Source organism: Ixodes scapularis, unplaced genomic scaffold (genome assembly GCF_016920785.2).
Source record: "Ixodes scapularis isolate PalLabHiFi unplaced genomic scaffold, ASM1692078v2 PGA_scaffold11__112_contigs__length_91849675, whole genome shotgun sequence".
NCBI classification, from domain to species: domain Eukaryota; kingdom Metazoa; phylum Arthropoda; class Arachnida; order Ixodida; family Ixodidae; genus Ixodes; species Ixodes scapularis.
In genome coordinates, this window is record NW_024609837.1 from 10,516,557 (window position 1) to 10,543,100 (window position 26,544).

General features: G+C 46.8%; 1 protein-coding gene across 1 annotated transcript in view; it reads left to right on the forward strand.

Moving 5' to 3' along the window:
• Positions 1-6,084: 6,084 nt before the first annotated feature.
• Positions 6,085-26,544, forward strand: part of LOC8029448 (chitin synthase chs-2) — a 29,779-nt gene continuing 9,319 nt past the window's right edge. Inside the window, exons 1-9 of the mRNA XM_029991519.4 lie at positions 6,085-6,300; positions 6,962-7,890; positions 9,890-9,980; positions 13,713-13,828; positions 15,370-15,449; positions 16,434-16,542; positions 18,205-18,569; positions 19,341-19,541; positions 21,042-21,436. Of these exons, the coding sequence (XP_029847379.2) occupies positions 6,100-6,300; positions 6,962-7,890; positions 9,890-9,980; positions 13,713-13,828; positions 15,370-15,449; positions 16,434-16,542; positions 18,205-18,569; positions 19,341-19,541; positions 21,042-21,436 (2,487 nt within the window). The 5' untranslated portion in view covers positions 6,085-6,099. The remainder of the gene's footprint in view (positions 6,301-6,961; positions 7,891-9,889; positions 9,981-13,712; positions 13,829-15,369; positions 15,450-16,433; positions 16,543-18,204; positions 18,570-19,340; positions 19,542-21,041; positions 21,437-26,544) is intronic.

A 26,544-nucleotide genomic window follows, 5' to 3' on the forward strand; every position in this document is an offset into this window, starting at 1 on the left:
ACTGGGCCTGCACGCTGAGTAGAGCACTGTTGACTGGGCGCTGTTAAGAACTTCGCGTGTTTACATATATATATATATATATATATATAATTCGGGCACTTTTGTTTATGTTCGCAAAAACGAACTGTGTTAGAGGTTTCTTGATAAAAAAAAAACACTGAATTGGATGTTTCTAAGGACGCTCTACAACTTCGTCATTGAAACTTTCGCTCTAAAGTGAATATTTGAAAAGCAAATTAGTTAATCTTGATTAATTCGTTAATTGGGCAAAATACAAAAATAGCCTGACTTCCTCCAAGCAACGAACAGCCTTATTCTTTGGATTTCGTCTTCCTAAAATGCACCAAAATATTTTTTTAAAACCTTCGCTCAAATTTCGTGGAACACCCCGCACACTAGGGACCATACCACGGGCACTTTCATCATCGTATCTGGTCTCCTGAAAGGAAATAATCGAAAATATGCACGCAAAAGAACTGTACTTGGTCGAATGAATCAAAGTTTACAATAAAGCCTTATATGGCCTCCTCTTCCCACATATTTTTATTATCATAAATGGCATTCCTGTACGGGTAGCCTGTCGCCCCATGTAATCGGAGTGGCCTTTGAAAAAAAAAAAGACGGTCTCCCAGGAGTTCTAACTCGACATACGATATAAATGAGGAACGTCAATCTTTTAATAAGCGATAAAAAAAAGAGAGAAAAAAATGCAATGCCAACGACCCTTCTGGTTTCCGAAGAACGTCTGCTGATATCTTAGTTCCTTCTACGTCCGATATCGTGGTCTCCCCGCCATGGAGGTATATCGGGATCCTGTACGATTGTGTCAGTTCGTCGCGGAAAACATCGGCGAAATGAACGACATTCCCAGGTACGTACAAAGCGCTTAGGAAATTGCTCGACAATTTTTCTAGACTGTAAACACGAAAGAATGAAACACATATATGGACGGACACACACAGACAGGACAGTTCGTTGAATTAGCAAACGACGTTTATGATGGCTCCTCATTCGTTTGCTAATTGAAAGAGCTGTCCTGTCTGTGTGTATCTGTCCTTATGCGTTTTATTCTTTCGCGTTTCAAGTCACCTGTGCCAACCTGCTCTGTGTTCATGACTAATTTTTCTAGCTTTGAGCCGATAGAAATATGACAAAATTCAGGGTTTCTTGACAGTAGACGGATCTCACCGGGCAGTTTGACTAGGCCACCGCTACCGCAATGCGCCGAGAAATCTTTAGCCTTTTTGCGTATGCGACAACCTCACCTTAAAGCTCGGCGCCTCTGACGCACGCGAGACGGGAGGAGTCACGTCGTGCACTGGCGCTGCGAATTGAAGTTATGGCGGCGTCACGCATGTGCTGAACGCTTAGTGAGATAGCTATGTTATAAGCAGTAGGATTATATTTAAGTCTTTCGTTGAACAATCCTCGCACAATGGATATATGTTTTTTTTTCCTTAAAACGTGTGGCGTATTTAAGCGAAGTTGCTACATGTAGACACATTTTTATATTTATTTGCCCAAAGATAAATAAACTTCACCTATTTATAAAGTTCTGTTTCCCCTTTTTCAAAAAAAAAAAAAAATTACTAGTTCTAATATATATTTTATAGTTCTGTATTCAGAGGACAAAATAATAACAAACATAGGGTTTTTGGTGTACAAGCATATGCACACTAAATTTGTATAGGGAGCAAGCTGCAATAGCTCTTTTTTTTTTTTGTGACAATGTGTAGCGTGCTAATTACTAGCCAAAAGCGCTGTGTTTCTAATATAAACTATAAAAATAATGTTGGCATAGCGTCTTCATTTTGAAAGCCCCTTCGAAAGCATTCAGAATTCGCAAAAAAACATAATTGAGCTATTTCAATTCAAAATAGAAACTAACCGCCTATTTAAATATTATAACGAATATACGTGTACATTTCTATTGTGACTGGAAGACTCTAAATATCAAAAGCTTAACGTACAAACCGCTACTAAGACCCAAAGTTACAAAACGACAAAAATTAATTTCAAAGTTCAGAATATGTACACTCATCAAAAAACGCCTGCAACAACACTAACTATGACCAGAACGTAGGCATCGTGTCCAGAAAACATCGAAAGACACTAAACCCGTCCCACACTATATTACGTTGTGACTTTTCTGCCCCCCCCCCCCCCCCCCCTTTGTTGCATGTGCCGCCCAACATCAGCTACAATATAGCTGCTTCCTTCATGTCAGCATGTCGGTCTTGTCCATCTCTCGGCTAGTGATTTCCGGCACGCAATTTCTTGGCAGTAAGGGTGTTGCGGTGCATTGGCGTTCGCGGTCCAAGAGTCGCACAAAAGTGGGCAACTCAACGTCTTTCAAGTTGACGTCAAAACTCGTGCGCGTCCCCATTGTAAGTTCGCTTTTGCGCTATACCGTCTCGCCCTGAATACAGCGCGTTTCGGCGTAAAGGTCAAAAGCAAAGATCCCCGACTCGGGGGCTCTCGCTCTTTACTAAGTGTAGTTTGAGAGACAATGAAAATCCATTGTAAAAGGGTTGATTATTGGGCTAGTTGGTATTTAAACGTCTAAGGGGTATTAGCGCGCACGTAGAGAGAAGAGAGAAGATACAGGAGATTGATTGATTGGGGTTTAATGGCGCAGCAGCGACCAAGGCTATAATGCGCCAACAACTGAAGATACAGGAGAGAGGCACTAAACTCCATTGCGCTTCCCGGCCGACGCGTACAAGTATCGTCAGCGCGCCGACGTCGCACATCACTGAACTCGTAGAGTCATAGCCGCTTGTTCTGTTTTCGTATTCGAAGAGCCCGATCTTAATGGCTGAAGCGCTTGCAAACGTGGACGAAGCGTCGACTGCGTCGGAACAGTCGCCGTTGCCGTGGTTAGGCTTAGTATTTCGCGGTAACCGTTCCTCCGCATGGTGTTCTCCGTTTCTTGAATTCTTGAATGATTGCCTCGCAGTATAGTTCCAAATGCTAAGATCGCGCTTCTTAGTGTCGTCTACCGATGATGGAATCAGAGATAGGTAGAAAACTCCTCTGTGCCAAGGTACAGATTCTCGAAGCTGGCCGATATTCGCGTGAACTTGCAATTTTTTGAGTCATCGCAAGTCAGTCAGTCACGTATTTATTTTTTCTTCTTCTAAATTTTGTTTTGATTTCTTATTCGTACAAGTAAGATGACCGAGGATTATAAAGCGAGTGAACAAAAAATCTAAACTTTCTGTAATAAACGTGTTTTTTTTCTGACCCGCAAAAGCAGGAGAAAAAAGGCAGGATGATACAAAACTCCAAGACGTTTCGTGTCGGCCGGCCCTTCTTCTACATGCTCTTGGACATTGTTAAACTTTGATGACGGTAGTAGAGTCGTTTCGTGTTAAAACTCAATAAATTATGCCAGCCCTGTCTGCGCGGAGCTGAACACGGCGGCCGTGATGTGCTGAAAGAGGGCTACTCGGAGACTCCCTGCATCACGCTAGCAAAACGAAGAGCGGCTATGGACACCTGGTCGTACGGAGAAGCCGTTTACTCCACCGCAGACAGTTTCTCCCTCGAGGACAGCGAGACGCCGCCGCCGCCCACGACGGCAAATGGCCGGTACGTCTTATTGCTTATATAGGTTGTTGTTTTTGTGTTTTTTTTTTTATACAGAATGTGTTTATACGGAGATAAACCGAGGGAGAGGAGGGGATGACTGCGCCCGCGGACGTCAGATTGCCGACCTCTGATTGGATGGAATAGGGGGTAGGCGCAAAGGCTCACTGCCTTTGCCTCTACTCACTGCTCGAACGCGTTCGGACGCCCGCGTCCGGTGTTTTTGCACGCGAGACACTGCGCGAGGAGGGGTTTGTTCGCTCCGATTGGAAGGAGAGGCAGCTAGCCTTCGCGCCTACCCACTATTTCTCCCACTCAGAGCCCGGCACTCTCCTCCTCCTCTCTCTTTGTTTCTTTCCGTATACGTTCATTCTTTTAACTCTCTTTCGGCCGTAACGCTTGACTGCTACACGTAGTTTCAAGTTAGATAAACCATATGAACATAATATGCATGTATGATTCGTATGTATGGTTCAAACATGCCCAAAAGTCTTTTTTTTATTGTTGACTAGTGTTACAGAAGTGTTATACCCGGAAGAAACCCGGGTCAGATAGTAGAGAGTTTTAGGGAACAGTTTTTGCAAATCCGATACTGTACCATGGGCCCTCGGGTACGAACTGCGCAAGCGCTGCCACAGAAGTAACCCATATGCGTAGTGGGTACCGGAGAGCCCATCGTATCGTACCGGATGGGCAAAAACGGTTCCCTTAAACTCTCTACTGTCTGCCGACTGTCTTTTTGTATGAGGCATTCGCAGAGTGACCTTGACTCTAGAGACCCATTCAACAAAATCGATCTGGTACTGAACTGACGTTGATGAGGACCCACGTCCCGTTGTATACGTCTTGGCGCAGCTGCCGCGACCGTCGAGGGAGCACGGGCTGGGACGCCTTCGGGACGACCCCTAAGCCCGAAGCAGACGACACCGACGGCCTCAAGTGCGTGGATGTCATGCTCAAGATCGTCAAGGTGGTGGCCTACCTGGTCACGTTCGTCTTGGTGCTCGCCTCAGCCGTCGTGTCCAAGGGGACACTTCTCTTGATCACATCAAATGTAGGTCAGAAGACGATGCGCGTTTACCCAAAAGAGCGCGGTGAGTTTTGTCTGACGTCAAACGGACGCTCTTTCGTGCCTTTTGCAGCGAAGCTGTATATGACTCGTTGGTCGGGTTTTTTCGTGTCCGTAGGCAGGCTAGTGGTCGACAGAAAACAATAGCGCTCGCCTTATCATCGTTCACGTGCGCCTTATCATCTATCGTGTGGTTTTGACACTTGTTTCAATAAGAAAACCACAAAACGAGTGTCAAAACCACGTGATAGATGATAAGGCGCGCGCGAACAATGCGAAGCACGTAGCACTCCCCGCATGCGTTTCTCGGTAAAGCAGCGCCGCGATTCTGCGCGACGCTGCTTGATCGGCTTCATTGGATCGTAGCGTCGGCTGCGGTAAGACTTAAAGTGAAATGGAGTGTAACTTATATTTCTGACGCCACGTCAGCGAGATATAGGCATAGTACAATAGCTAGGTGGCGCAAGCCGCCACCCAATTCCGAGTTCAGTCATATTCTCTCATCCTCCCACCCATCGCCAGTCAGCGTGCAGAGATGATTGGCTATTCCAAATACTTGGATTTCTGCGCAAGTGCAGCACCAAGAGCTACTGTGGGTAAAATGGGCTTGTTTACAAACCATGGAACGGTACGCAGACCAACAACCCATGGACTTTTAGGAACGCCTGTACGGCGACAAGCGGACGATAAATCTCTGTGGTGTGCAGAACACGATGACTGCCTGGCTAGTGCTGAAAGACCGGTTCATCAAAAGCGGCTAACCCACTGTTCTTGTCCGAGTTTTGAGGTTAAATAATCTAACAAGTTACATTTTTTACCAAGGGAAAGGAACTAAATACACTAGGCTGGAATTGTGAATGTGGTGCTATCGTCCAACCGAAGAGCCCTTTTCGATTGCCGTCTTTGTAACCAGAAAAGCAGGCGATGGATCCTAGATCTCTACAGTCCTGAAAGGGTCTGATGCTTACAGTGAACTCAGATACTGATACCAGTCATCAAAACGTGGCACTAAGACAAAATACATTTCGTTCGAAGATGATGCTAAGTTTGGCACAGTTCAAACAAGTTGCTACGTAGGAACCCATGGTTCCACATATCATTACGCCTTCGTAGCGCCTCTTCCTTAGCCATACGTAACTTTTTGAGAAGCTGAAAAGAGCACAAGCTAGCTATGTTGGCCCAAGCCAGTTTCGAATATTCGAACCCGCGACATCTACAACTTTTTTTTTTTTCTTCCTACAAAGTCAGATTTTTTACTTGCAGCGAAATGTCTGTCGTGACTACCTCGGGAGTTAGTTCTCTCGAAATCTGCGAGATGGCAACTACGTTGAACAGTGGTATGTCGCTCAATGGCACAATAGGCCATCCGATTATAATGGCTCAGGTGTATACATCCATCTATTCACTCAGGCAGAGAAACTCACGACTCCAAACGAACAATGAACAGTCCTGGTGTCATTCCTGCAGGCGTGTCATACAGCAGGCAATACGAGACAACCACAACGAATGACGAAAGCCTGGCCTGGCGCGGCGTCCTCTTCCTCATCATGATCGTTCCGGAGCTGTTGACGCTTTGGAGAAGCAGTTCGAGATGCATCTTCAGTAACTACCGCACTCCAGACAAAATCACCTTCTTCACTGTAAGCAAGAAAATCTTATTGTACACTTTTAATCTTAATGCATAATTTGTTACATCGCTGGCCGCCAGCAGTCCCGGTTAACACACTCCTGTAACCAAAGTTACTAGATCAGCTCAGCTGTGGAACTCCTGTGGAGGGGGGAGAGGGAAGGGGCGCTGCCAACTTTCCCCCTTAAGTCCGCCACCCGTCGTTTAAAGCGCCATCTAGAAGCTGCGTTTCAAAACTGTGTATTCTATAGATACAGTCAAGCGCCTTCTAGACGATGTGCTTCAAAACCTGTGTATTCCATAGAGTGTGATATAGTCACCATAGCAACCATCTCCAAAACGGCGGAGCGTCGAACAACGGGAGGCGGACATTGGAGGAAGAGGGGGTACTGCTGGTGGAAATAGCATTTATGGGCAGTTTGGTAACTGAGTTGATCTAGTAATGCTTGCCTGTAACGCAGCCCCACACGAGTACCGCGTCACCGTTCGACTGGACCTCATGCCCTCACTGACTGAACACAAGCCTCAGCCGAATGCTGACGCAGAACTCATATTCTCTCTGTTACTAACTCAACTATAGTAACTCTCCCCGGAGAGCTAAACATTCTATGGTTCAATTTTTTTTTTAAATACAAACATCGCCCCCAACGCTCTGTTTGTTACGAACCACGCAGGTGTTCGCCATGGAAACCCTCCAGACAATAGGTGTGTCCCTACTCGTCTTCGTGGTCCTGCCTGACCTGGATGTGCTCAAGGGCGGGATGCTGGCCAGCTGCGTCTGCTTTGTACCGGCCTTCCTGAGCATGTTGTCCCACCGCAAGGACGAAGACAGGCGCATCCTCAGGATAATCATGGACGTCCTCTCTCTGGTGGCACAGGTCACAAGTTTTTTCTTTTGGCCCTGGGTCGTCGGTGGCCCAAGAGCATGGGCCATCCCAGTCGCAGTCTTCTTCGCCTCCTTTCGATGGTGGCCCAACTACGTTGACCGAAGGTCACCCCTAACGTTCATCGCCAGGCTAGGCGAGATGAAGGACAACCTGCGAGACAGCCGATACTTCACCTATATCTTCATCTCCCTCTGGAAGATCCTGCTCATCTTCGGATGCATGCTCGGTTTCACGATGCTAGTCGTCGACGACGTATCCACAGCGTTTTGCAACTTCGTGGGTGTTTTCCGGAGACGAGGGATTGAGTTCATCCTGCTCCCCAAGAAACATCAGGATGACCTAACTATTTCAATGAGCCAATGGATACCCTTGCGAGTGGCGGCCATCCAGGTTATTTCCAGTCTTCTGTGCTACGCCTCGGCCAAGTTCGCCTGCAAGATCCGCATCCAGAGATTCAGCTTCGCATTCCCGATCTTTTTGAGCGTCCCGGTTACTCTCTTCCTCTTCTATGCCGGTTGCGAGTTTCAGACTGGAAGCGTGTGCTTCTTAGATAACTACCTTCCCAAATACCTCTATTGGAGGTGCCCCGAAGATAGCTTCTTCCAGTTCATCAAGGTGCAACACGGGTGGCTGTGGTTCGCATGGTTCCTGTCACAAACGTGGATTGCTGCTCACGTCTGGATGCCGAAGTCTGCAAGGCTTGCTTCGACCGAAAGGTAACACATATCTATACGGAAAGCAAGTCGTCTGCTTTTTTCCGCAGGAGTTGCGGTGACGTCAGAAAAACGCTGAGCTCTGATTGGCTCTTACTGAAGGGTAGTGGGTAGACCTCAAAGCAAGCTGCCTCGAGGTGTTTACCCACTATCCTTATTTCAGAACCAATCAGAGATCGGCGTCTTTCTGACGTCACCACATCCCCTGCGAAAGAAGCAGACGAACCTGCGCTCCGCATAGCCAGTGACAGCATGAGAACTGCAGGGCGTCTCTTTCAGATGTCCGGCCTCCAGCACGCGTTCGTTGCCTTCCGTCGTGCTTCAGCTGCGCATGCGCACTGGAGGCTCAAAAGACACCGAGGCGTTATTGAAATTAGGGAGCTCGCTCTGAAAGCCGGAAAGAGCTCCCTGTCGTTCTGAACCCGACAGTGACTTTAGTCAAATCGTCTATGCATACAGCTCCACAAAGCAGTCATTAAGAGCTCGAACAAAGTAGGAAGCGCCATCTGCTCAAGAACAAGAAAAGAGAAAACTGTTCCGTGGCACAGAAAAAATAGCTTGAAGAGCGCGATAAAGCTAACGTTGGAACGGCATGTTGCTCCAGATCAGTCGATGACTCTAGATATAAAGAGCTACACTATGAAGGTCCATTTCAGGAACATAACTCTTGGTCTCTTGTATTTCCATGCATTCAATATAATATTTTCCATGACATAAATGGAGTGCGGGTACATCCACAAGTCCTTCGATGTCCTAGAAACGTCGATCTTTTCCGACTCTTGCTACAATTAGGCGATTCTTAAAGCGAAAACCTAGTGCGTGTTTCGCATATTATGAACGCCAAAGACCCATTTTCATTTCGTTCGGAGGACATTTTCTGAGTATCGGTAAAAGCACTGTTACGGTGGCGTCTGCCAACGTGACGGTGCTGCAAAACGCACAAGAGATCACGCGACGAGCCATCAGAGTGTTTCCTTCTTCGAGAACGAGACCATCTTCTGTAGGTACATCGTGCCTGTCGCAGGACTCAGTGACAGAGGAAGGTTCTAAACAAAGTTCCTGATGTCCGGTGGCTGTAAGCAGCAAAACCAGAACAAAACATTTTATAGTAATGACAATCAAATGATAAAGCTGAGACCAAAATGAAACGGGTCGCAAAAGCCAACTAAAGCAGACAAATGCCTTACGCACTGTATAACAAAAAAAAAATAGCGACGACCCAGCATAAACGATGCACCTGCAAAACAAGTTACATATAGACAGTGAATAAAACATAATGGTTCTAAACCGTACACTAAAGGTGACGAACGTCTTAAGATATAAGGTATTTCAGTTCACACATAAAAACAAAATTACAATGACAAGAAACGCCCCAACTTTTTTTTTTTCACTGCAGAGCGACGTATTGGTTAATAAGCACTAACAGATTCAAACCAAAACAATTACCAACGCGCGGAACTATGACCTCATGATCCACAGGAGCCGAGGAGAGTAACTCCCCGCGTCGACGCAGTTTCCTAAAATAAACACGTTTAAACTGTTTTGTTTCGTAAAGTATATTAATTTTATTACGAACTATATTTGCCTTCGATCAGTTTCGAAAATATTTCGGGCACTATTTTGTCACCAAGCATGATGACAGAAAAGAGAGTGAGGGCAGATCGAAACACACAATCCTTGACCTGCAAAACTTAAAAAAAAAAAAAAAATGACTTTGAACAAATTCTTTTTTTTATATTTGTTTGATTGGTTGAGCATTTGCAGATGGTTTCATTTATAATCTCAGCAAGCATAAATACCCTGTCAGTACTCCAGTATTCCCTTAAGTGCAGCCTTTCTCCTCCGCACTGCTTCTAGCGCTGCGCTGGTACAAATCAGAGCGGCTTGATAAAGTCATTACACCATATTCAATATCATAAAGCAGTTCAACGAATAAAAGACTATAGTAACGACGTCGGGCGTTGTGGTACATTCTTCGCACTTAATAACGTATTATTTGCAGGCTCTTCGTGAATCCGTTGTACTGCTCAGCACTCATCGATCAGTCCTTGGCCATGAACCGGAGAAAAGACGACGAAGACATCAGAGGCGACGTGCGTTTTATCTTTTCTATATTTCTAGTCGTAGTTCCTGGGAAGACGAGAAGGATGGGGCGTCACTTTTCGATGCCGTGCCTCCAGCACGTGCCCGTTCATTTCAACCATTTCAGCCGTGCTGTGGCTGCGCATCTGCGCTCGGGGAAGCGAATTTTGCCATCTTATACTTCGGGGCAAGTCTGGCAACATTGATTCTGCTTCTTGTCATCTTAAGTTCAAATTGGTTCAAAGGTTGACTGAAATAGATGATACGCGGTGTGCACAACGTAATGTATGTAACTATTTATACATGAAAAGCCGCAGCTCCTAACCTCTTCGTCTTCAAAAAAGAAAAAGAAATTAGAAAAGGAGAAATTAGTAACTTTGAAATATTGTAAAACAACTTTCGAGTTATGGAGACGGTCACCTCTTCAGATTGTTCGTCAGGTCACGGAGGCGCGCATCAGCGTTCCCTACGCAACGGGAACCAGCGAAGCGCTCGCACGAGTACTGGGAAAGGAAGGTATTCTGGTGGCTCACAAGCTTATGTCCACACTGGGAAGGTTTATGCCAAGACCCAAAGATCGTCCACCAAAAGAAAGAGCACAGGGCGTGGTTTACACCATTCCTTTGGCAGAGTGCCCCGCAACCTAAATCGGCGACACAAAGAACTTTCCAGAGCATATCCGCCAACACAAGAACGACGTGCGGAAGCTACAGTGGCGCAGCGCCATCGTCGAACATTGCAATACCCTATGGACGCTTTGTAGCAGCTGTGCATGGGCGCCGCCATAAGCGACCTTCAGTTTTTGTTTCCTCTTATTCCGTTCGCTTCACGTCATCATTACCACAGCAGAACAGGTTATTGCGACTTTAGGTGCTACTGCGTCCTTTTCCTCATCATAGACCTCTTTGGAGGCTCATAAACGCCCGCTTCGGTGGCTCGGCATCTCGGTAAAACAGGAGAAGGTCAGCTATGGCGACTCAATCTGGCGCGTGTGCAAAGCGTCTATACTCCGTTTCACATTATGTTGTACCGCAGCGAAGGCTAGAAGCGCGAGCTCATACCGTTGGCAGCTGTCCTTAAAGCACGCGAGCTTGTGCCGTCAAAGTGGGCCCCAGAGCAAGGAGTTCGCACTTGTAGCCTTTCCTGCGGTACATCATAAGGGGAAATAGAGTATTAGCGATGTGCGCCGCCAAAAGCGTCGCTGTGGTCAGCTTTCCACTAAAGCCCCTCGATGTGTTTGCGCTTGTCTTGCAAGTAACGTCAAATGCGCGAGTGCACGAGGCCCATGTCTCGAGCGGCCCTTGGAAGCAAATGGCGGCACAGCACTGAAATGAGCGGGCCTTGGAAGCGAATGGCGGCGGAGCACCCGCTCATGGCACGTGTCTCGCGCGCTTCCACAACAATGGTTGGCGGTACTTGTAAAAAACGCTTTTATCAAGGGGCTTTACTTTCCACGATTGGCCAAACCATGGGCATATGAGCAATGTAAGATTCTCAACTTTGACGATGTTAGTGTCAGATTGCGATGGCTCCTAGCTTCTACTGTACTTTTTGAACACACCATCGAACTCGTCGTCGCACCCGATGGTAAGTAGCCAGAATAACAACTGGTGACGTCACGGAGAGGCAAATCCCAGTTGTGACGTCACGGAGGCGAAGCATAAGAGGGCGCCACCGAAACATCTCGGCGCTAATAGACCATCGCATTTACTTCGCGAATGCACAAGAGGTGGACACAGAGCCCAATTTTCGAAGAAGACTTTTCTTTTAATCGTGGCAAATCCAGCATACGCCAGAAAACCTAAACAGGTCCCTGGGTGCTTTGCCCTCTGTGTAGGAACATGGCCTCCGTGACCTGTCGAAAAAACTGAAGAGATGACCGTCTCCATAACAAAAAAAGTTATTTTACAATTTTTCAGTTTCCTAATTTCTTCTTTTTTTTTTAATTTCTTCTCCTTTTTTTTTCCCTTTTGAAGACGAAGAGGTTAAGAGCTGCTGCTCTCCCGCGTGCCTTTAGTCACCTCTGTGGAAGAAATCGAGTTGGTCTTGAAACATCGGATTTCCTTTCCAATATTGGTTGGAGCTACATTTTCGGACTTTAGCTCTCACCCAACCAGGCAGATTTCTGCCAAATATGTTTACTTTCAAGACAAATACATTCTGTGCTGTCTGCCATAAAGAGAGTGAGACACTAGAGCACTTGGTTTTGAAGTGCACGGGGCTTTGCCCTGCCTTCCCTGAAGGATTAACAGATTTTACCGAGGCCCTGAGTTTTACAGGCGACGATAGAAAGACGGACAAGAAAAGGGGTACAGTCGCAAAGAGGCGATTAGATGATTGGTGGAAATTATCTCGGGAAGATTGACTGATTCACAACTAACAAGCTCAGCTGGGGACAGGCGGGACAGAAGAAAATTGGACCTCCATTTTGCGTGACTCCGGCCCAAAGTTTCAACCCTGTCCCCTAGTGGGTCCGGTGCTGGGGTAACGCCAACAAGGTTTGACCAGAGGAAAATAGGCGACTCCCTCGCCGGGCGGAGGAGGCAAGGGGCGATGTTATTTTACTTTTTCTGCCCGATCACTGAAAGGTCATCCTGGTTTATATCCCACATTGCCTGGTGATAGTTAGGGTGTGAAAATTGGCTTAGAAGGGCGGGAGGAATCACGTTTTTGTCTTTTTAGACTTGGGCTAGGTGGCGCAAGCTAACGCCCGTTACAAAGGTTATAGCCATTAACATCCATCCATCCATTCACCGGATTCGCAGGATATACGGTGCGTAGAGCGCGTCTCCATGGAGTGTTTGGTAGAGAGCTCTTCTACCTCCGATAATGATACCGATAACTGTACGATGCATGCGCAAATGCGTCAGCAGATATCGGGTATCTTAGTCGGAGTTATCGTAACGATCGTTTAAAACTCTCTCGACTGGTGCGTTTAGCGTCCTAGCACGCCCATGCATCAAAATTGGTTTCCCGAAATGGCAACAAATGACGTCACAGTAGGCGGAGTACCGCGCTGGCGGATGCCGTGACCTTGGAAGTAGGTCGTAGAAATGCTGGTGAAAGCCACGAGCGAATGCGAGTGTCGCTGTCGTCATGGCATCCCAACTCCTGGCTGCTGAAACTTCCGCGGACTGTCAAGCTGGACAGCAGCCAGCCTGCAGCAGAACAGGCGTCTGCCACATCCGCCTCTGCTGCTGAAACACCGCCAGGATCGCGACCGGCGGCAGCATGTCACTTGTATGACGTCACGAGGCGGAAATCGAGGTACCACTATTTGGACACGGTAAACGCACCACTCGGATACGCGTTCCAGGCGCCATAGTGTAAATCTCTTAATTGATAGGATAGCGTCCAATGGGAAGCGTAACTCAAGCCTCCATTTCTAAAGCCTTTTTTTATATCGTGAAACGCCTTTTAACGGAACCTCCTCAATTCCAAAATAATGTTCGTCCATCCATCCGTCCAGTTCCCGCTAAATTCAGCGGAGAAATGGACTTCACGCAACCTAACCACCAATACAACTTCCCCACTAAATATAGCGGGAAAAGTCCGTTTTCCCGGTAAATTTAGGAGGGGAATTCTTTAAAATATAGTTCTTTTTCTCTCGTCGACGCGACTGTTCAATGTGCTCTACACAACTTTAAACGATCGCTCCTTAGATACTTCATTGCATGTATTATAGTACTTTTATGATCAAAGGACGGTGCGATATCTTTTTTAAATCTATTTTCTCGATGCAGGCGGAGTCTCCGCACATACAGAGGCATCTGGACCACACCGTTCGCATCTACGCCTGCGTCACCATGTGGCACGAAACAGCAGATGAGATGAAGAAGGCACTCAAGTCTGTTTTCAGGTATACGTGGTGACGCCGAGAAACAAAAAAACTTTCAGCCGTTCCACTCTGGTGAAGAAGGAAGACCAGCGGAGCTGTACAATGGACAGTAATGGCCGGCCGCAAGTCGGCAAGCCAGAGTGGAAAGGCTGCCGCCATCTATGAGCGACGGCGGCCACCAGGTACGTGGCTTGCCGCCGTCGTTCATAGATGGCGGTAGGTGTCCAGAGTTCGGTGTCTTCATTCCTTTGCGGGGGGACACGATCCTGGGGAAACTAGCCCTGAACAGCTCCGCTGTAAAATCAAGAATGCGGATGATGGGTTGCATAAGTACGTGAAGGAAAGACTTGCCCCTAAAGTCAATGCTTTGGGACAGTAGCTCCGAAGCACTGGCTCTAGCGTACGCATGTGCGCTAAAGTAACTGTGTGCGAACACACGCGAACACACAAAAGCTTCATTCTTAATCGGGCCCCAGAAAATACACATATGCGCAGATGCAACAACCCGTGCACACGAAACCTGACGAAGATAAAAATGCGTGCAAAATGTAAGTTCGAACTTCTACACGCGAACACGAGTAAGCAAAAACTCAAAGACAAGAAAACGAGGCGAAAAAAAGCGGGAGCACAGTTTACGCCGTTACATAAAAGACGTTTACTTGCTTCCAGTGCCCTTGACTCAACCTTCAGAATAAACAAGGAGCCCCAAATAAAATGCTTGTTCTCCATCCTGAAAAAAAAAAAAAAACATTTATTTGTTTTACATTTTCTGACAAAAACGCGAAGCTCACAGTATGTTGCGCACGCATCATGCGTGCCTTATGGTTTGCTATATTTGGCTACGGAATCCTTTGGCTGGTTTTGGATACCTTGCACACTTGGAACACACGCCCCAGGTTTATCAGAATGATCAAGGCAAGATTCAATTTATTCAGGACCCGCGACGTGATGAGATCACGGGGGAGATATGCCGAACACAAGTTCGTCTGCTTCTTTTGCAGGGGTTGCAATGACGTCAGAAAGACGCCGAGCTCTGATTGGCTCTGATTGAAGGATAGCGGGTAGACCTCGAGGCAGCTTCCTTTGAGGTCAACCCACCATCCTTTCATCAGAGCCAATCACAGCTCGGCGTTCTGACGTCAACACAACCCCCGTAAAAGAAGCCGACGAACTTGCACTCCGCATAGCCTCATCATTCGGAAGCCAGGTGCCGGTGCCGATAGTCACGTTCTACCGTTGGATCCCTTGAGTCATACTGAGTCCAGCTACTTGTTTTCCCGTTCGTCTTCTTCTAGTACCGAAAGACAAGCGTGATGTTGCGGATCGCACCGGTCCGCATCCGATTCCCACTATTGGTAAACCTCGTTAACCATGATCACTTAGGACTGCTTATGCTTATATATGCCTTGTATACATATGCATTGCCTGCTATGGGTCATTTATGCCTCATGTTGCCTTGGCCTGCGAGTAACGGCTTTTCGCATAAAATTCGACCCATGAACACAGTTTCTGTAAAACCAAAATACACAAAGCGAATAGATTATGTTTCAATTTTTACTCAGAATGGATGATGACCAGTGCGCCCGGAGAAACGCCCGGGAATATCTCAAGAGAGTGGACCCAGACTACTACGAGTTCGAAGGTATGCCCCTACGGGAAACATCCCTAGTAGACATGACCATACCACGTATGGCCGAGCACAGTTGTGTTGGAAGATTCCTGCTGTGTGTTTTCCCTTGAATCCTCACATCCTCATGTAAAGATGCTCATAACCATCACAAAAGAAGGCATTAACACGACATCTTTTGCGTCTGTGACTTTGCAAACATCCGCATTATCAATATTTGCGCGCAAATGTTTACAGCTCGAAAAGTAACGCAGTGGAAACAGCCAATGCCTCGATGGAAGGCTTTGTAAAATGAAGGGTTACATCCGATGTTGACCCTTGTTGGACGGCAATCTCAAAGGTCTTCAAACAAAAGGCTTTTATAAGATCGGCAAACCAGCTTGCGATCTCGACTCGGCTCGTGGCACTCGAAATGTGCTGGTTCATCGATTACATCCTTTGAAATGCCGATATAATTGGGAGCGAGAGTCTCGAGGCCTTAGACCGACCGAAGACCTTCGTAGAATCTCTAAATTAACACGTTTCGAGTGAAACTATCAGAGTCGGGATCGCAGGCTGACTGGGCGATTCTATAAAAGCATTCGGCGTGAAAGCCTTTGCAACTCCCGTTCCCCGTTTCGTGAGCATTTTAAAGGTATTTACAGCGAATCCTCTTGTGGAATCAGCCAGTAACTGCATCTTGCAATCCCGACTTTGAATATACCATTCGGCATCTGCTGGTTCGCCGATTCTATAAAGGCCTTCTTTCTGGGGGCTTTTTTAAATGCTCGTGAAACATAAGTATAAGCTTCCAGGGACTTCTAGCCGGCGTTTCGCCGAGTCAGAATTGATGATGCTTGGGTTCGCAACTGGTCTGACCGCAGCATACACACCAAGTCAGCCTATGTGTGTAATGGACTCACTGTAAGAGAACAAGGAGATATGTCCGAAAGCATTTATTCCTAGTTAAAGTAAGCCTTCTACCTTTCTTACTCTGCTCGTATGATCTCATACTTGCAGCACATGTTATCTTCGACGACGCCTTCGAGGAGAGCGACGACAACGGTGAAGAGATGGTCGTCAACCGTTTCGTGAAGCAGTTGGTTGAAGTAGTTGATCTTGCTGCCAGGTAAATGTTACTTACTCGCCTGGACAGATACCGTTATCGAGTGCGGAACTCCCACAACTCTGAGGCACGTCACGGTCGCATCTATTAGACAAAATCGCCAGCCCGAGTGTCCGAGAGATTGAGACAGCGCTCCGATCCAATCATATACGGTAGAACGTGCTCCTCATATTTAATTAACTTCAGTTGTCCATTTGTTGCTAACTCTGTGTACCTCGCATGAGGGAAGGGTTTGAAAGCGGCAATAAATTTTCCATGGTGGTTTTCTAGCTCTCGGTAGTTCCATAAACAAACTCAGTAAGCCACCATTCGACCAATATGTAACGTATCATAGAAAAAAAATACATATTCCAAGGAGGTGCACCGGGTCTCAAGATAGCTTTATAGATAGGGTGACCATATTCCTCAAGGTATAAAACGGGACATCCCAGCGGGAGAGAAAAAGGCGGGGGGGGGGGGGGGGGGGTAATACTAAAGATTGAGAGTGGGAGAAAATCTTTTACTGAAATGATTGCTTTTATTTCAAAATCTTACCATATTCTACTAAGCCCTGGGCCCAGTCACACTCACAGCTTAGTTGCATGCACTCCTTTGCAATGTCGTGCTTTCGGTTCTTCGTTTGTGTGGGCGGATTTTTCCGACGACTGAAGTTTTCTAAGCAGGACTTTATCCCGCAAGAATCGGTTGTCATAGTCTGTGCACTTATGTGAGAAAAAAAATAATCATGTCTCGAAAACGGGACATGATTCTTCATTGGGACAAAATGACGGGACGGCAGAGGCGGACCTCAAAAACAAGACTGTCCCGGCCAAAACGAGACGTCTGGTCACCCTATTTATAGACGCCCAAGTCAGGATATCAAACTATACGAAAGGAGGGGCTTCAGGTCTTAAGATACGTGAGGGCTTTCGTCTATCTCGAGAACCGATGCACCTCTCCTTACTATTCTCTCAAATCATATCTGCGTATGAGCCGGTGGGTTACTACCCAAGCTGTTTATTGAATTACAGGGAGCTGGACTACCATGGGAGATAGACTGTTGTCTCCAAGCCCTCCACTGTACATTAGAATCTGCAAGGTTATGACCGGCTAGCAGCCAATGTGTTTAGTAATCCCTTTGTATGCTCCGATTCCGGTTGAGTCTGACCGCAGTAAACGTGACGATCCCGTGGGCCCATTCAAGCAGCGTCAAAAGTGCATTGTCATGGCGCTCGTTCTTTCTGTGCCTTTGATATCTCCGGCAAAACCAATCGCGCCCAATGAGAAGCACTAGCCCAAGCAGCATGGAATTCGACCAATGGCTGGCGACGGTCTTTTGGCCAATGGCCAAAGAGTGGCCATTCATCGGCCAATGCTTAGCCGATGGCTGATGGCCAGTGGCCACTGGCCAGTGGCAAGAAAAAGGTCAGTCATCAGCCAATGGCTGGCAATTGTCTGGCCACCGGCCAAAGGACCATTTCCAGCCACTGGTCAATGATTGGCCAAATCTGTGCTGCTTGGGAGGATCACGGCGCCTTCACCGTGCACGATTGATTTAGCCGGGAATAACAAACACAAAAAGACGGCGAGAACTACGACGATGTACTTTTGGAAAAGGGTGCAAACATTGACAAAACCTTTCTCCAAAATGATGTCACTGACGCTAGTGTGTGCCGTCCATTTCAGCGATGTGCACCAGTACGAACGGCACCTAAGGCCTCCCCAAAAAATTGCGACTCCGTACGGCGGTCGGCTCGTATGGCGGATGCCCGGCAAGAATAAACTCGTCGTCCACCTCAAGGACAGGAGCAAGATCAGGAACAGGAAGCGCTGGTCCCAGGTCATGTACATGTATTACCTGCTAGGACACAAGCTGATGGAATCGCCCATTGACGTCGAACGCAAGAAACTTATGTCCGAGAACACCTTCATCCTGGCCCTGGACGGAGACATCAACTTCAGGCCGCACGCTGTTCGGCTTCTGGTCGATTTTATGAAGAAGAATAAGAATCTCGGTGCCGCTTGCGGCCGTACTCATCCCGTGGGATCAGGTATGGCTAGTTCCCTATCTTCCTGTGTATTTTAGAACAGTGATCGAAAAAAAATAACAAAGGCCGTTAAAGAGGGCAGGGACAACGTGAGAAAAAAAAATGGTCTTCAAGCGTCAGAGTGGCTGGTGACAATTTGCTACGAGGCTAAGCTTCACCCCCTCAAAATGCCGAGTGCCTTGGTGAAAAACTGCCCCTCTGGGGACTCCAGAAGGCTTTATTTTTCGGATTACCAGTGTCTTAAACGCGTGACAGTGTCATGACAAGTTGTCGCATGGCGAAAGGAGAACAGTGTGGTTTTCTTTATGGGAATCAAATCATAAATCATATTATGTTTATCTGGAGCAATATATAGGATGTAATACAATATCTCGCGGAATTTATGATCCCGTTATGCCGATCACCGGTGAGTTTTTAAGCGGTTGGCTGCCGGAATGATATAAATCCCTTCGAGGCATACGTTATTGTATTCTATACCTGTGACCAACTGTAGACCACTCACAAAACCGCCCCTTGCAAGCTGCAATCTTTCTTTACATTGGATGCGGATTACGCTCCGAGCGCGGAATAATTCTTTTCTTCAAAATACCATGCGCTGCTCCTGCGCCCAAGGCCCAGGAACCATGCATATTTCGCTAGGGTGAAAGGCGATGGAAAGGTGCATAGTTTAGATTAGAATTTTAGAATATATTACCGATCACAGACACCCAGAATCGTCACCAGGCAGCGTAGATCGATAAGGAGATTTGATGATCCATCGGGCATACGTTACAGGCCCGATGGTCTGGTTCCAGAAGTTCGAGTACGCCATGGGCCATTGGCTGCAGAAGGCCACGGAACACATGATCGGCTGCGTGCTGTGTAGTCCCGGCTGCTTCTCACTCTTCCGGGCCAAGGCGCTTATGGACGACAACGTCATCGGAAAATACAAAACACGGTCGGACGTAGCCCGGCACATTGTCCAGTGCGACCAAGGTAAAGAGACCTACCGGGTCGTTACTCACTGGGGGCGACAGTGCTAAACTTAAATGTATATGTGCATTTCACTGGTCTGGCTCTAGCCATGTCTACTTATAGGAAAAGCGAAACGGTCCTATAAGGTGTAATATTAGGCATTTCATGTTAAAGGGGCGGTGCAACGACATTCATTTGGAATGTTTTTCATTTTACACGAGCTTACAGGCACTAGTGTAACTCAAGGATACTCGCACGCAACGCCACTGGCCAACAAACTTCTTCGTTGCGGTGTCATTTCAAGGACAAAAACGAGCGTTTTTATTCAATTTCTACTTCGCAAAACGTGATGACGGAGCTGGTCGGTCGCAGTACGGCCCAGTGACGATATTTGAATGCGGCTCATAGATTGGACCCGAGCACTGCGTGGGCACTGGATGTGGGCTCGTGATAATCGATAGCTCGACAAGCATTCGGGTAGTGGTCCGTGTCCAATCGCTGAAATGACGACCATAGCCGAACCATACCAATGCCTGTAACTCAGCGCGTGTCCTGTACCTTGCCAACCCCAGCGCGTGACTATGATCAACATATAATCGGCTCCGAATCACGTGGCCGCTTGTTCTGGCTGCGAGTTGAGGGAATAAACGCTGCTAGTCTTCTTGTTTTTTTTTTTTGTTGTTGTTTTTTGCGGCTTTTATTGCGCGACGTGAAAAACAAACGTTGTTTCATGGGTCATTAAAGTCAGTGCTTCGTCCTTCCTAGTATTTTCGCAAAAGTACGAATATTGTTGCATCGCCCCTTTAAAGAAACGACGCAGCAACGCGGTTTATTTCTAAACTATAAACGTGATTAAACCTCCACGCAGCACTAAATGCAGGAGGCATATATTTCAGCCGTAGAATGACGAAAGACACCCGTCAGTCAATCGCAGGTCACGACCTCCAGCTCGCAAAGCGAACAGAGTGATTTTCGCACACCCTGCGAGAAACCATGGCTTGCGATTGGCTGACGGGAGCCCTTCATTCCCGTTGTGTGCACAGCTCGCGTTCTTTAGGCCCCGTGAAATACTTCACGGTGAGAGGTCATTCGCAGTCTACTATAAAAGCCCAATTATCGAACCAAAGCAAGGCGCAAGAAGTCAGTGTTCATAGCGTTAGTTATCCGCGCTCCAAGATAACCCTCAGAATATCATTTCCGCGTGTAGGATTATGCCACGTCGAATTGGCATCGGTGCTTAAGAACACAAAACCGCGATTCAAACGCCCCGACCCTTGCTTGGCTCACTAAGACTTGGGTTAGCTGGTGGAACGTGCCTTCAAAAGACAAGTTACAGCGCATACAAAAGACGAGCACGAAAAACATATGTTTGTGTCTCCTTCCTTTCGTGGTTGTTCATTGTGTGTGCTGTACTGATCGTTCAGCCCTCCGCCCTTCTTATTGCGCTGTACTCATCGTTTGAAAGCGTTGGTCACACAACTCGACTGGCTACGTTGCCCGTTGCCGCTTTCTAACCTTCAGGAGAGGACCGCTGGCTCTGCACCCTACTGCTGCAGCGAGGCTACCGCGTTGCGTACTGCGCCGCGTCGGACGCCTACACCCACTGTCCGGAAGGATACGGAGAGTTCTTTACACAGCGTCGCCGCTGGGCTCCGTCCACCCTGGCCAACCTCTTGGACCTACTGGAAAACTACAAGCACATCGTGGCCATCAACGACAACATCTCGTTTGGCTACATCGTGTACCAGGCCATGTTGATGATAGGCAACATCCTGGGGCCTGGTACCATCTTCCTCATCATGGTCAGTGCCGTGGCGAGTACGTTCAACATCCCCAACTGGGCTTCCTTGGCCTTGAACACCGTGCCGATTCTCGCCTTCACGATCATCTGCTTCACGACCAAGAACAGCATCCAGGTGAGCTCCCACGTTTATTTCACTCGCGACCTGCGGGTTCGAACGACGCGCGGAAGTTTTATTAGAAAAATGGGCAGATGTCTCGATCGTGTCTTGTAAACTCGGAGACGCGCAGAATGTGTTGCAAATAAGGTAGGCAGATTCTGCGCGTCTGACGTCACGTGACGTCATGATGTGACGTCATGATGTGACGTCATGGCGTCTTGATGCGCTTTATAAGGTTATGTATGGGCTTACATACTTTATATCTGAATGTGTAAAATGGTGAATCTGGAATATGTCGCTGGAAAAGTTGACGCCTGGAACCTGAAGGGGCCCTCTAAGAATATTTGAGCTGCTGCACTTTCTATGTTGCGACCTCATTAGTCGGATTAGCCACTCAAGGAACAAGTAGTAGCCACGAAGTATCAGTGCATCATATTTTAATTTGATCAAACGAAAACAGCGCAACGTCTGGTGGGTCCCCGGCGTGTTCAAAACGCGCAGTGGGTGACGCTTTATGTCTTTGGGATTGGCAGCGGCGGCAAGAGCCGTCAGAATTGATTTTATGCAGGCTAAATAAAGTGTATCACTCCGTGAAGTATCATGTTTTTTCAGAAAGTCGTTTTTATTTAGCCAGAAAGGTTAAAAAGTTAAAAGGATGCTTCGAATGCGATAAATAAAAAAGATATATCAAAAAACCCTTTACCAAGACACCCGTTTTCCAGCGACGGTGGTGGCGGGATTAGCGAACCGGTTTGCCGGTCCTCGCGCGAGCGCCCCATCAGCAGACAAGTACAAGTTACTCAAGAGCAGTAATTAAGTCAAGTTACTGAGTATTGACATCAAAAGTATTTTGAACAGAGTAGAAATTACTCAAATGGAAAGTAATTGAGAAAATTACTAAGTGCCGTAAAAAAGTTGCGAATTACCTTTCAAGTTACTTTTGTATGTTTCTTTTTATGGTAACAAGAAAGTACAAAAGGTTTTGATTCGTTAGCGAAATTGTGCTAGTCAAATATAAATCGGCTTGTTTTTGCATAAAAATGCTTTAATAGCAGGTTCGGCTTCTGTGGGACTAATTGCTTTCTACTTTGTTTTGTTATTTTTTTTTTATCAATGATGTAGTGCGAACGTATCATTTCTACTTTGAGGTTTAGCACTGCCTCAGCTTCATTTTTTAAACAATGTTTGTTTGTTTACAGTGTTGCGTAAAGTACACCTAAAAAGTAATTGAAGTAAAGTACAAATAAATGAGAAGAATTATGTACTTCAAGTAAAGTAGTAAGTACGCCGGGTGGAATGTACTTGAAGTAACGAACTATAAATACAATATGTTTCGAGGTAAGGTACAAGCACTTTTAACACAACCTTTGATGATGCCCTTTCATTCCCCCTACAGTATTTCCTAACTGGTATGAAATGCTCCAGGGGTAATCGGAGGTGCATCAGATCTTTTACGGAAAGGGCAGCAAATATTGTATAAAGTCAAGTCGCCACAAAGTAGTTGTTTTACTCTCGCTGACGAGCTATTTGACACAATCAACTTATAAGGCATTTATTTGTGTCGGCCTTATAGCCGCCATTACTTCACTAAAAGAAATGACCAGATGACGTCTCGAAAGAGCGCGTTTTCACACGACGATACGGCATTTTTTTGTTTTCAAATTCTGGGAATGTACATTGAAGTCGGGAGGTTTACTTTTCTCGGAAAGTACCCGAAACAATACTTTAGTAAAGTACAATTACATGTTCAGAGAATGCACTTCAAGTAAAGTACACGTTTTCTAAACAGTAGTACTTTAAGTACCAAGTACTGAGAGTACTTCCCAACACTGCAAGTGTATTATTTTTTATATAAAAACGTTGGGGGAATTACTAAGGTTTCTCGAACAATCTTCGAATCTTTGAAGGTCTGCATATTCTGAGTTTTGGGCGGAAGAGGCAACGCAAACAGGTCACCTTTGCGTTGCCCTTTAGCACGCGATTCTTCGAGTACAGCACAAACAACGGGAGCACCAGATAAGCTTCAGAGAGGGTGCTGCATTTTGTTGCCTCCTTTGGGTGAGGATGCAGTGTGTACACCTCCTGTACGCAGGCGAGAGTTCGTACGTTGAGGAAACCGGGAACCGGCCATTTTTTTTAAAATAGGTCAAGTCTCCTCGAGCTTCGGGACGCAAAGAGACGCCAGTCTTCGGCGCTGATCCCACAGTTACTCGGTCTCTTTTGCATCGTGCATGTTCGCTCCTTGCGCCTCGTAGCAGTCTTGTTGCAGTGGGGGGCTCGTGAAAATTATGGTTGGTTTTGGACTCTCCAAACCACTTTCTTATGTATAAGCTATGTATGATCCTGTGCTACAGTCATACGGGCCAGCAGATATTCCCGCTCAAAACAACAAATACCAAGAGTCGAATGTCGATTCTTCCAAACAATAGCCGGACGGCGGATTCGTGCCGAGCGAACTCGACGAGTGCGGTATTGCGATCTTTTCCGGTCGACATTCTCATAATTTTTACTTCTTTCAACCTATCGCGGTGGAGCTGACCCCTGACCCGAGCCGCTGCTGTGATTACACAGATCGCAAAACATTCCGATATGCGAAAGCAAAAAAAAAAAAAGAAATATGTGGAGCAGAGCGCGCGATACCGCGCTGGATTTGGCGAGCACATCCATCGAGGAAGAACATCCACCGAGTCAGCACATCCATCCATGGATGTGTTGGCTTGAGCCTCGAGAGAAGATGGGGGGGGGGGGGGGGGGGGGGATTTAACGTAACCGCACTCAAGCGAAGACTCTATTGTTATGAAAACGAAAATACTGCTACCCTTCTTGAGCGCTAATACACATGGCCATCATTAAAAGTTGGAGACGGGTGGCGACTTCACTACTAGGCCAGTTGTGTGACTGCTTTGGTTTGATTTCTGCATGTTGTCTGTTTGATTGAAAGCAGAGTGTCGAACCGAAATTTTCTTCGGTTCGGTTGAAGTTTGCGTTCACGGGTTTCGCTACAGTTCTAGAGGGCAAAAACTGTTCCAACCGGTTCAAATTTTCACATTTGAGATACTTTTTTTCCTCTCTTTCGGCAGTAAGAGCGTTTAAGGGCGAGTTCATTGCTGTGTTTGTGTGTTATGCACGCTCACTGTCAGACTCGCCGCAATTGCGCGCTAGCGAATCTGATTTAGCATGTGTGGACTGTGATTTTTGTAAACAGTGGAAACGTCCATACAGCGTAGTGGACGACGTCGGCACGACCGCAGACGATTTTCCAGCCGCTTCGCGCCAACCTTCCAATCAATGAATTGTCCATAATATGCCATGCGGCTGCTAAAATGTTTTGCTTGTTTTTGTGATCCCAATTCGCTTACAAGCCTCAAAAAATAAATCGAATTTTCAGAACAAAAACAAAACTTGGAGCACGCTTAAAGGGGCCATGCAATCATATTTAAGCGTTTACCTTTTTTGCGGTTTCCACCTCTCTTGCGGTTCGGGCAAGCCAGCGGGCACGGAGAGAGTAACTAAATGTCAGTGCGTCATATTTTAACAGGACAACGCAGTACCCTCCTCCAACTACAGGGGCGACCCGCCGTGCCGAAAGCGTGCGATATGTGACGTGTTTGGTCCTGGGCTTACTACTGGTCAGAGCCGCTAATAGATTATTTTTAGTCGAAATACAAAATATAAGTGGTGCGAACCGTTTAAATTATTTGTAAAAGTAGTTTTTGTTCAGTATTTTAGATCAAAAAAGAAACAAATGCAGTTTATGAAGTCAGGAAACAAGAAATGACCCGTCGACACACCCGCCACCAAGCGGTGGAAAAGGAGGCGTACACTAGAAAGGAATAGTGGGATCAGGCGCCGACACGAAATGGTCCCGGATGTACGCGACGGCGATGCGGTTGTAGGAACTGGAGGATCCGACCGGGCTCGTGCTCACGGCGAGCTTCCGCAGTCCTTTTGGACCGTGCATTGAGCACCATCAAGGTTGCCGGTGTTAGCAGGCTATTAATGTGAGCTCGTTCTGAGCATGAGCTCTAAACATCGCCCTCAAATATGGCGTCCAGTGAATACCTCTTACTGAATGCTTCCAACTTTGCTATCGCCGTGCACGCGCTTAGTCTCGTCTCAACAAAAACAACAAAAACAGGGCGTACCGCCTGTTTTTTGTTGTTTTTGTTGAGACGAGACTAAGCGCGTGCACGGCGATAGCAAAGTTGGAAGCATTCAATAAAGTTTAGTTGCCAGTTAGCGCTTGTCCTGTGTGCTTCTTCGTCTTTTTGTTCCGTCTCTTTTGCGCTATTTTTAATATGAATGCAATGTGACCCGCCCTGGCTGCCCGCTGCATAGAGCCTATCCAGAACATGTTTAGTGGCGCCCTCTCGCGCCGTCGACACGGAGTGCGGCAGCCGTGAGCGCTCGCTGAGCTCACTACCCCTCCTCTAGTTCACGGCCACTCAAGCAACCAAGGACGTCATGAAGGAGGTTATTTTTTGCTTGTTTTTGTAATTTTAATTTGCCTATAACTTTTAAGATAAAGCGAAATGCGAGAAAAAAGTTTTATTAAGTTACTACGTGCAGTGCGCTCAGGTTCGGTGCAAACTTGAAATTAGTAAAAAAAAAGTCATTGCAGGGCCCCTTGAAGCTTCGTCTTTAAGATTGGAACGCGATAGCGTTGTGCATAGACTTCGCATTCGCCCGTGCATGCGTGCCTCGCGTGGCCTAATCGCTATCGTATCTGGCTCGCAAACCGAAGGATGTGGGTTCGAATCCCACCTAAAGTTCTTCAAACCTTTCTTTAAGACAAACGAATTACTTTACAAAATGAAACTATTTTTGTAACATGCGGCGACCTTTAATTCGCATCACACGTCGCGTTTCAATCACTTTCATTCCACGCGTTACGTCGCGTGACCGTTGCGGGTTGTTTAAAATTCCCGCGCGAGGTCACGTGTCTGCGACGTTATGACCCTATTGACCAACCAGGATTTTCCCTTCACGGCACCAACGCCGGCTTTTCTGCGACACGGGCTACTTGTAAGTTTTTTCCTCCGTGCTCCTACGTTCGATGAGCTCCTCCTCAGCGCAAATTCCAAAACCAGTCCAGAAATCATTAGAGAGCCCCCGGGTCTTTC